Genomic DNA, 11,294 nt, shown 5'->3' with positions numbered 1-11,294 from the left:
AAAACAAAGTACATTATTGTACCTGTAGGGGTACAATGGCTTGTCGCTGGGGCAGTTCCCCCTAACGCACTTATTTGTACCATTCATATACTAATTGGGAACATATATGTACCTTTTTAACCTGAAAAAGGTACACATAGTTACCTTGAAGTCCAATAATGAGTCATAAGGGGTATATTAGTGTAGATTGTACCTTGGGGGACAGAAATGGACTCCTACTGTACCCCTATTTCTGACAGTGTGGCTTGAGAATGAGGCTGGGGTCTAATAAAAGTACATTTTGTCTTGTGTCTTTATGCACAATAACAACATTCTAGAATGTCACTTTTTGAGACGTGCTCATTAACAGAGTTGAACTGAATCGAGTTTCTCTTCTAACATTAATCCATATGAGGGTGGCACATGGTGTACTGGGCAGCATTGCTTCCTAACAGCTCCCAGATCACCAGGTCAAACATTAGCTTGGGTTACAGATTCTGTAGGGTTTCACATGTTCTGCCTGTGTCTGTGTGGGTTTCCTCCAGGTTCTCCAGTCTCCTTTCTCCTTCTATAACACATGCCAGTACGTGGATTTGCTGCACTAAATTGCCCCGAGGTGTAAATGTGTGTATGAATGAGCCCATAGGAATGAATCAGCGCAGTCTCGCTTTATCATCTCCTTTCTCCAAAGTTGGCCATGGCCCTTAGCTGTAGAGCTTTATTTTTAATTAGTACTAAATTACGCTGTTAACCCTGTAATCCATGGTGTCCAAACTTTTCTAATTGGGGGTGAGCTGGAGAAGAAATATGGAGTTACACGAATAATAAAGAATCATTACATTCCCTGTAATGACAATGACAAACTTATTGGGTGATGTGTGAGCAGTTTGTCTGTATTTATATGTAAATCGATATTTTAATGTTCACTCATTTTATATTCCTTTATTATATCAGCTGATTGCTGGCAAATTAAACAAAAAATACTTTCTTCTGAATGAAAATGAGTTATTTTGCCAGGTAGCCATATTCACCGGCATTCAGCTTCTGTTCGTCTTGGGAAAGAGGAGAAGAAACGAGAGCTGATTGGTTTTAGATGTGATTATAGCGACACCCAGTGTTCAAACCCGGAATTACATCATTAAACGCCGACCAAGCAGGCTATTTATTTTTATTTTTATATTGTATTAGTTTATTTGATAGGGACAGTGCACATTCATGAACAATAGTATATAATACATAATGTAAATAAGCAGGAGTTAGCATAATTGCTCATTTTTTTCCGTAGTTCCTAGGCAGGTGACATAAAACAAAATAGGATACAAATACACATACATACAAATACACATTTGTCTTTTGTCAAAAAAGACAAATGCAGCATCACTATTCACAAATCCAGGACAGTAACAGAACCAACAAAACAAGCAACACACAGTTAAGCAACACACAATACAACAACATGAATAGAGACAAGAACAACAGCAAGGTAAACTCGACACAAATCCAGTCTCAAACAGAATAGACTCAAAATGTAGATATAAAAATTATATATATACACTATAGCCCAGATCTGGATAAGTCATCAGGTCATCGCAGAGCTAACACATAGACACAGACAACCATTCACACCTACGGTCAATTTAGAGTCACCAGTTAACCTAACCTGCATGTCTTTGGACTGTGGAGGAAACCGGAGCACCCAGAGGAAACCCACACAGACATGGGGAGAACATGCAAACTCCACACAGAAAGGCCCCCACCAGCCACTGGCCTTGAACCCAGGACCGTCTTGCTGTGAGGCAACAGTGCTAACCACTACACCACCATACACACTGGTTTGCACTGTTGCCTCACAGCAAGAAGGTCCTGGGTTCGGGCCCAGCGGCTGATGAGGGCCTTTCTGTGTGGAGTTTGCATGTTCTCCCCGTGGGTTTCCTCCGGGTGCTCCGGTTTCCCCCCCAGTCCAAAGACATGCAGGTTAGGTTAACTGGTGACTCTAAATTGAGCGTAGGTGTGAATGTGAGTGTGAATGGTTGTCTGTGTCTATGTGTCAGCCCTGTGATGACCTGGCGACTTGTCCAGGGTGTACCCCGCCTTTCGCCCGTAGTCAGCTGGGATAGGCTCCAGCTTGCCTGCGACCCTGTAGAACAGGATAAAGCAGCTAGAGATAATGGCTGGATGGAGTCTATTCTGTTTGAGACTGGATTTGTGTAGAGTTTACCTTGATATATATGCAAAGTACATTCAAAAATATTTCATTAAAATAATACCTGCTGGAGTGTCCACCATTTCTTCCAGTTATATATTTTTTCTCTCTCTTCACATTGTTTTTTTTAACTCTTTCGACTGATTCAGGGATAAAATCTAATTTCCGACTTAACTCTTTGAATTGACTTCTACAATTTTCGACTTCACTCGACTTTTAAGAAATAATCGTTGAAAGTTTTTAAACTGCCTGTGGGTGCAATACCGGGGAGCTCCGCTAGTCAGCAGTGTTTACAAACTGCTCAGTGAACACAGAGTGGAGGAGACGCAGAAGAAGTCAGCTGTTCAGGACGGGAACGTTAGCATTAAAGCTAAATCCAGCGCGTGGAATAATCACAGCGGTTTATTTCTGCTTCGTTATTATCAGTTAAATTTGTATTTTGTCCTCCGTGAAGCACACGCCGAGAGGACGAATAAACTCTTTCTGTTTTCCTGAAGAAGCTTTATTCTCAAGCAGTAATCATGGTGAGTAGAGTGGTTTCTCTCCTCCATGTGTAATGCTAACTGTACGGCTAGCCTGTTAGCGGGCTGTGCACAGTTTAACTTCATTAAGGAGTGGAGTAGTTTTTTTTAATAGGAATGTTAAGCTTCTACCAGAGGATTTATTTTGTGTGTGTTCAGTGAATGTGTGTGTGCTTATTAACACGGTTAGCATGTGGCGGTCACTCACGTGTTCGAGAAAGTTCTTCATCAGTGCGGATTATCTAGCTCAGGGGTCACCAAACTTTTTTTTCTTTGCGGGCCACATTGTGGTTCCTGACTGATGGGGGGTCGGCTCAGCTATAGAACATAGAATTGTATGACCCAGACAAATATGACCATCAGCAAGCCTCATTGTGTAGTAGAGATTACTAGCCTGGCACAACCATCCCCCCACTCCTGTATCCCCCCACTCCTGTATCCCCCCACTCCTGTATCCCTCACTCCTGTATCCCCCACTCCTGTATCCCTCACTACTGTATCCCCCCACTCCTATATCCCCCACTACTGTATCCCCCCACTCCTATATCCCCCCACTCCTGTATCCCCCACTCCTGTATCCCCCCACTCCTGTATCCCCCCACTCCTGTATCCCCCCACTCCTGTATCCCTCACTCCTGTATCCCCCACTCCTGTATCCCTCACTACTGTATCCCCCCACTCCTATATCCCCCACTACTGTATCCCCCCACTCCTATATCCCCACACTCCTGTATCCCCCACTCCTGTATCCCCCACTCCTGTATCCCCCACTCCTGTATCCCCCACTCCTGTATCCCCACACTCCTGTATCCCCCCACTACTGTATCCCCCCACTCCTGTATCCCCACACTCCTGTATCCCCACACTCCTGTATCCCCACACTCCTGTATCCCCCCCACTCCTGTATCCCCACACTCCTGTATCCCCACACTCCTATATCCCCCACTCCTGTATCCACACTCCTGTATCCCCCCCACTACTGTATCCCCACACTCCTATATCCACACTCCTGTATCCCCCACACTCCTGTATCAACACTTGATTCCTGGCACATATTTGTTTATCTTTACTAGTGGTTTGCAAAAGTAGTAATCGAGTCTTCACACTTTGTTTTAATTTGAAATACCACAGATATTCCATTTATTTATTTTCTAATAAAAATAACATCAAAGCTGTCAAGGTAAGAAACATCTGCCTAGTTGAGGTGCTTGACCCTGGCAAAGGTGAGTGGAAAATTATAAATTGTAGGTAGACCTGTTGATATTATTATTAATAATAATAATAATAATAATAATAATAATTGTGTGTAGCACTGTGGTATAAAGGCCAAATAAATAGGCCTATAAAATAAATAAATAAAAAAACAGTGACATTATAATATGATCAATAGATCACAGCAGTTGTGCTGTGTCCTGCACGTCATTGCTCTCATCCATGGCCAAAGCAAAAAAAACTCGAATTCTGACACTTTCTCATTCAGCTGGTCATACACGTTGTCCCCCAAATCTTCGGTTCGCCTGGTCATAGTAGGTGCGGAGAGACTCACCGCGTTGAGCGCATCCTTCTTGTCGGGACACACCTCCTCGGCCACAGCAAGCATGCATACTTTAACAAAGTCCCCATCAGTAAACGGCTTTCCATGGGTAGCTAGTAGGTGAGCTACCTTTTATAGCTAGCTCGGACAGCAGCCTGGTTGATCTGGGTTTGGCGAAGGAATACATTCTGTTGTGCAGCCAGTCCGCATTTCATCCTCCGAATCCTGTCTTCTCTTGTTTGCCCTTGCAAACTAGCATACTGTTTGTGGCAGGTTTCGTAGTGACGACGCAGATTATATTCTTTGAAAACCGGCACACTTTCTTTACATACAAGACAAACTGCACGGTCCTTACACTGGATGAAAAAATAATCGGTGGTCCACTGTTCTTTAAAAACTCTGCACTCTCTGTCAGCTTTTCGCTGACCGCTAGCCATTTTGCTGTCCTGAACACTGACGGTTCTCTGCGCGTGCGCTGGCTGTCACTGCTTGATCGCGAGCATATGACGAAAATTCGGAAAATATGAATAGTTCATTTTATAATTAAATATCAATTTTAGTTGATAAAATCAACAAAATACAAGATGCAGACATGTTATTTGCCAAAAAGCTATTTAAAAAAATAGGCCATGACCACTTTTGGGGATTGCCTCATAGGGCCGGTTCAAGTGGTGGGGGGGGCAGAGGGGCTGGGGGGCCGGTCAAAGGGGGGTGGCGGGCCAGAGTCAGCCCGCGGGCCGTAGTTTGATGACCCCTGATCTAGTGGGGAAAAAACAGCTAGTAAAAGTTCTACATGAAAATTTAATTCCTTCAGTTTGTATTCATTTGTTTTCAGACCGAACCAGAAGTCAACCCAAAGGCGTATCCTCTGGCTGACGCCACTTTAACTAAAACCATTTTGGATTTGGTGCAACAAGCCTCTAACTATAAACAGCTGAGGAAAGGAGCTAATGAAGGTAAGGAGCTGATTTTAGGAAATACTTCGCTCACAGTTATCGGTTTCTCTGTATCATACTTGCCAACTTTTTTCAAAATTCTCATGGGGAGAAAAGTGCATGAAAGACATTTTCAACTGGACGAGGGTATGATGCGCGGTTGAAATGATAAAAACAGTGGATCCCAATTAATTGCAAATATTTGAAATTTATACAATTAAAGAGTTTTGAATTGTTGATATTGTTCTATCAATTCCTATAGGTTATAGGATTCCTGTATCAGGCATGAGGGAGCTCAGAGTGAAAAATCTGAATACTCTTGAATTTTAATATAATAATAATGAAAGGGAAGTCTTAAATAAGATTCTTAGCTGAAAAATCTCATGCCTGAATATTGTATACATACAGAGACCCACAGAAAATAACACAAGTGATGCTTTAGAAGAATGTTTATCTTCTTCTTTTGGCTGCTCCTGATTAGGGGTCGCCACAGCAGATCTTTCATCTCCATTGCTCCCTGTCTTCCGCATCCTTCTCTACCACTTTCATGTCTTCTCTCACCACATCCATGCATCTCCTCTTTGGCCTTCCTCGTTTTTGTTTGTCTGGCAGCTCCATCCTCAACATTCTCCTTCCAACATGCTCTGCATCTCTTCTCAGTCTCATCTCTCTTAGCTTAATTCCCAAGCTCTCCACATGTGCTGTGCCTCTGATGTGCTCGTTCCTTATCCTGTCCAACCTCCCATCACAAACCTTAACATCCCCAGCTCCACCACCTCCCACTTTGCCTCCTGCCTCTTCGTTAAGGGTACGGTCGCATGTTAGATTTGGTACAGTTTTACGCCGGATGCCCTTCCTGATGCAACCCTCTCCAGTTTATCCAGGCTTGGGACCGGCACCAAGAGTACGCTTATGCACCCCTGGTGGCTGGATTCTTTAGAAGAATGTTTATAATTTCTTAAAATAGTCACAGTGAATGAAAGTATTATTGGATTGCATCAAATGTGTTTTCCTTCTGTACTGTAAGCTCATGTAAAAATACAGAGAACTATAATATCATATATAAATTAAATTTTCATAAGATTTGACCAAAATAGTAACACCTCAATTAAATAAATGCTGCACTGTCTTAATACTACTAAAATGCATCTCTCTCACTAAACACTTTCCGACAGAATGTTTAAAAAGCACTAGAAATCCTATCCAAATCCCATCGGAATGCATCAAAGGAATTTGCTCATTTGCAAACTTTGACTGAAAGTTTTCAAGCAAAATTTAAAAATGGTGCTATAAATACTACCATACTATCAAAATATACTCCACAAAGAAATTCACTCAAACGCAAAATTTTAGTACGACCAAAATACACTCACTCGTAATCTTTCACTTAAAACCTCAAAACTCCATCAAAATCAATCACTTTCCAGATAATTCACTTGTAAACTTTCACTTAAAACTTTCAAACATAAATTCAAAATAGCACTAAGACACGACCACACTATTCAAATACACTCACCAAACAAATTCTCTGTCATGCAAAATTTCACTCAACACTTTTAGAAGTTGTACAGTTTGTTTCTGAAATGGTGTGGAAGACGAGTTTAATTTCACACTCAAATGTCCATTATATTCTGATTTAAGGTATTTTTACCTTAAAATGTGTAACTGTCTGGTCGAGCATTTGCTTATCCATGGAAATTCATTCTCCCATGCAACCCAGTATTTGCATTCAAATTTTTGCCGTTTGGTATTGGGTTTAGTGGCCATGATGAATGACTGCTTGTAAAAAATGTCAGACAGCCTGGGTGAATCCTACATTACGGAAGTGACTGTCGTTCTGTTCGTTGATTGGTTAAAAATCAGTTGGCGTCAGCAGTGTTTCTCATACGATTCTGATTGGACATAATTGGGAGTATTTTTAACTTGGCAGTAGGGATTTCCCCAAACCGGGAGATTATCCAGTTTTTAACAAATACGATCGGGAGACGGAGGCTAAAATCGAGAGCCTCCCGCCAAAATCGGGAGGGTTGGCAAATATGCTATATCCTTATAGCTTTTAAATCATTTGAACTTTGGAGAAGGTTCTTCAGTGTTGCTAAGGAAAGTTCTAGTGACTTAAAATGGTTAGAGGAGCATTCTCGAAACTATTCCTATCAACTGTATTTTATTATTATTAATAATGATGATGATGATAATAATAATAATAATAAAAAACTCATTTTCTATGCCACTTCTCCACTGTGGGTGTTGGGTGAGCTAGAACCAATCCCAGCTAACACTGGGTGAGGTGTAGGGTTCACGCTGGACAGGCTGCGAGTCTATCGCAGGGCTAACAACCAACCATTCACACTTGTGGACAATTTACATTAATTAATTACATTCCAGGCATGTAGCAGATGGGCAATTCCATGTAAATGTCAACCTCACCATGCAAAAATAAAGCAACATGTAATACATCAAAACCACTCCCAGAGATATCACCTAGGCCTGTATTTTACAGATGTGAATAAGTTGAATCAATTTGTAACTAACCTAATGTGTCACTGTCAGTCTTTCTTTCTTATAATGTAAAACCCAAGCTAAAATCAACTTTGATCATGTACAATTCTATATTATTGCCACAAGCCACAGAAATGTATGCTAAAATCCACAAAACAGCAAAACAATAGCCATCCTAAATATTATTTAAGAACTTTGATAGTTTTAGCTGATATTTAGAGAGTTTTTCAAAGGGTTATGGTGGTTAAATTGCTGATTTTCTAAACATATGCCATGTCTATTTCAGACGCGTCACATCCATAACGGAATTTCGTCACATCCATAACGCTGACTTTTCCTTCTGAAACTCTGCATGAAATACAAAATATTTTAAACAAAGGTTTTTTAATATTCACCTTGGACCCCTCTATCAAACGGATCTTTCCATTTCGACATTAGGTTTACGATTTCACAGAGTTTGATAAAAATGTACAGTCACCCAAGAAAAGTGATACTTTTTCTGTCACATCCATAACGCATCTTTTATTGGCATTTTCTGGCATGTCCTAGATGTACTGTGGGAATTGTTCTTGTTCTATCACTTCTCCAGTATGGTACAGCCTTAAAATATGCAACACCTGTTTAAATACTGGGAGACAATAAAACATGCACTGGGTCATTTGTTGCCATTTTGAGTTCAAGTGTCACATCCATAACGCTGGAATTGCTCAGATGCTCTTATCCAGAATGGCGTACAACGTACCCTGAGCAGTTGGGGATTAGTTACCTTGCTCAAGGGCGCTCCAGAGCCATTCCTGCTGGTCCAGGGAATGGAGCTGGGTCCAGGGAATGGAGCCGGCCCCAGAGCTGCTTCTCTAACCCTTAGGCCATGGCTTTGCTACTTTTATAGTAGTAGTTGATCTGATTTGCATATCTTCAGACTGTGGGAAGAAACCCACGCAAGCACAAAGAGAACATGCAACCTCCACACAGAAAGGCCCGAGCTGACTAAGATTCGAACCCAGAGCCTGCTTCTTGTTGTGAGGTCACCGTGCTAACTACTGCACCACCTTGCCATCCTTAAATAATTATTAAACCACAAAAAATACAAAATTAACTCTGGTTTTCACAGCCACAAAGATGGCTAAGCCAGTGGGGAAAAATTCTCTTTAAATCTGAATGTGCATCCACATGCCTGTTGAGATTTTATTTTATACTGAAATAAAATAATTGACATGTTTTAATTTGTAGTCTAATTACATTTGGTTCTGCAGAATATATTTATCTGCGTTCTCTTTTGATTAGTAAAATAATTTTAAACAGTTGCTTTTCTATTTGTAATGTAAATATCTCTAAAAAAAAAAAAAAAACCTACTAAAAGCCACTTTTGGTAAAAGTTCATTGTCCATTGTCAAATAACCATAAAACTTGATTGATTGATTGATTTTTAAATGCTGGGCTTTTAAAGGTTCCTGGATGTTTTGGGAACAGTATGTACTTTAAAGCCAGTATCTCACTGGGCTGCGACAGCGTACGACAAATTGCAAAAGTCATTCGCAAGAGAATTTCAAGTGTCTTGAAACATTTGCGGGGCTTCTCAATTTCCTTGCATGAGTCGCAAAGTGTTGCTTCTTCTTTGCTGAAATTTTGAGCATGTTCAAAAAATTCATGCGACAATTTCTCTCAAAATAGCCACAAATGCGTCGCTGGTGTCGCAAAGCCGTCGCGAACCCTTCTCAAGTCAGTTTCCGTGAAGCTTCCTCTACTTCCCTGCCTGCCGAGGGAAAGCCGGGCTGCGACAGCCTGCGACTAGTTGGAGAGACAATTGCGGTAAAATATGCAAATATCAATTCAGTGTGATTCCAAGTGAAAATTGTTGCTAATTCGCATATTTTGTCGCAATTGTTGTGTCTCCAACTAGTCGCGGGCTGTCGCAGTCCACTGAGATATTACTCTAACCAAAATGGAACGTTCCCAGAATGTTATGAAATGGTTTGCAAAAAAACAAAGGGAAACTGAATGCTACCATTAAGGAACATAAACTTGAGTCAGTGCTTGCTTGGTAAATAGTGACTGAGTAACTTTTTAATGGTAATCCACATGTGGTACTGGTTCATGATTTCCCACTGTTTTATTTCCTCTTCTTTTTTTTTTTTCCCCCTCCAGCCACCAAAACACTCAATCGTGGGATCTCAGAGTTCATTGTGATGGCTGCTGATGCAGAGCCTCTGGAGATCATTCTTCATTTGCCACTGTTGTGTGAGGATAAGAACGTCCCGTATGTGTTTGTGCGCTCCAAGCAGGCCTTGGGTCGAGCGTGCGGAGTGTCTCGGCCTGTAATTGCCACTTCGGTCACTATAAAGGAGGGCTCACAGCTGAAGCCTCAGATCCAGTCTGTGCAGATGGCCATTGAGAGACTGTTGGTCTGATTTGGGAAAGACAAAATGCCGACGAATGTTTTGAATGAGCTTACTTTTTTTTTTTTTGAAAACATTGAAGTGTTTGTCATTTTAATTCAGATGTTCTTGTTTTCTGGTGTACAATTTAAATTATATATATACACATCTGGTTTTGTTACATTTGACTCAACTTTTGTAAAAATCAGTTGATACACGTGAGCATTTTCCATAGAAACTATTTTACTTGCTTGTAATAAATGAAATGTTCACTTCCACTGTGTGCAGTTGCTTTAAATCCAGTGAAGTTTCTTCAGAGGTCTGTAGAGACGGTATTGAGGCACAACATCCTGTTTTCTGTGCAGTATAATCCTGAGGGTTTTTAAGAACAGTATCTCATGTATGTCTGGAGGAACAAAATTAAGCCTTTCTCCTCACTATAGAATAAAGATTTTTGCAGGCATTCTGCACGTTGGTGACATCTGGTGGTCAAAAGATTAACTGCAGCTATTATAAATGAGTCTTAGATGCAGCAGTGAGGTTTTGAAACAAAAGCAAGTGGTGTAACGCTAATGTTCTGTGTTTATTAGGCAACAATCGGATCATATGAGTAGTTCACACGTGCAAAGGTGACATCTGATGGTTATAAGGCATAAATTGCAGAGCATGATTGCAGAGAGGAGGTGTCTGAACTGCACAATGATGTGCTGTGAGCAGCATGTCTTATGGTTTTGAGTGCAAACTTTATTTAGCATAAACAATCAAACACAATCTATAAAGATGTAAAATGTTTATGTAGGTTAGATTCAGATAGCAATAAAAAAAAACTGGGGGTCATTTTGGCAAAAAATAAAATCTATCAAAAAATACCATGACTTAGATTCCCTAGCTAAAACGTTTACATGACCAAAAAAAAAAAGTGGGGTCAAACCACTAATGCAACCACTATTCATGTCACCATAATAGGAAAAGTTTTGCTGATTTCATAAACTATTGGTATAATGCCTCAATGTAACCATGGCACTGTAGTTGGCAAACCTTTAAAGGTGGGGTATGAGATTTTTTTTCAGGAGTATTTTTTTACCATATTGCTTGAAAAGCTCCTCACACCCATGTTGCAAGCAGTACAATAGAAGGTTTGACCCCAAAACGAAATATTTTAATCCAGTCTACAGTGTAAAATAAAGGAAAAACGCCATCCAATCCTATCGAGGTACCACCTCAAAATAATTGGATACTGACACGTCA

The 11,294-nt window shown here is 40.7% G+C and overlaps 1 protein-coding gene across 1 annotated transcript; it reads left to right on the top strand.

Moving 5' to 3' along the window:
• Positions 1 to 2,498: 2,498 nt before the first annotated feature.
• Positions 2,499 to 10,310, top strand: LOC132869286 (NHP2-like protein 1). Its single transcript, XM_060902624.1, has 3 exons — positions 2,499 to 2,706; positions 5,073 to 5,193; positions 9,817 to 10,310. Exons 1-3 carry the CDS (start codon positions 2,704 to 2,706, stop codon positions 10,077 to 10,079), a joined length of 387 nt encoding a protein of 128 aa, XP_060758607.1. The 5' UTR covers positions 2,499 to 2,703; the 3' UTR covers positions 10,080 to 10,310.
• Positions 10,311 to 11,294: the final 984 nt, after the last annotated feature.

The sequence above is a fragment of the Neoarius graeffei genome, chromosome 20, assembly GCF_027579695.1.
Source record: "Neoarius graeffei isolate fNeoGra1 chromosome 20, fNeoGra1.pri, whole genome shotgun sequence".
Lineage (NCBI taxonomy): Eukaryota > Metazoa > Chordata > Actinopteri > Siluriformes > Ariidae > Neoarius > Neoarius graeffei.
This window is presented reverse-complemented; position numbering and strand designations above follow the sequence as displayed.

Bases quoted from the DNA above. Each gene is read 5' to 3' on its own strand.
- LOC132869286 (XM_060902624.1), top strand. The intron at 5,194-9,816 runs GTAAGGAGCTGA...TTCCCCCTCCAG, and splicing joins GAGGAAAGGAGCTAATGAAG to CCACCAAAACACTCAATCGT.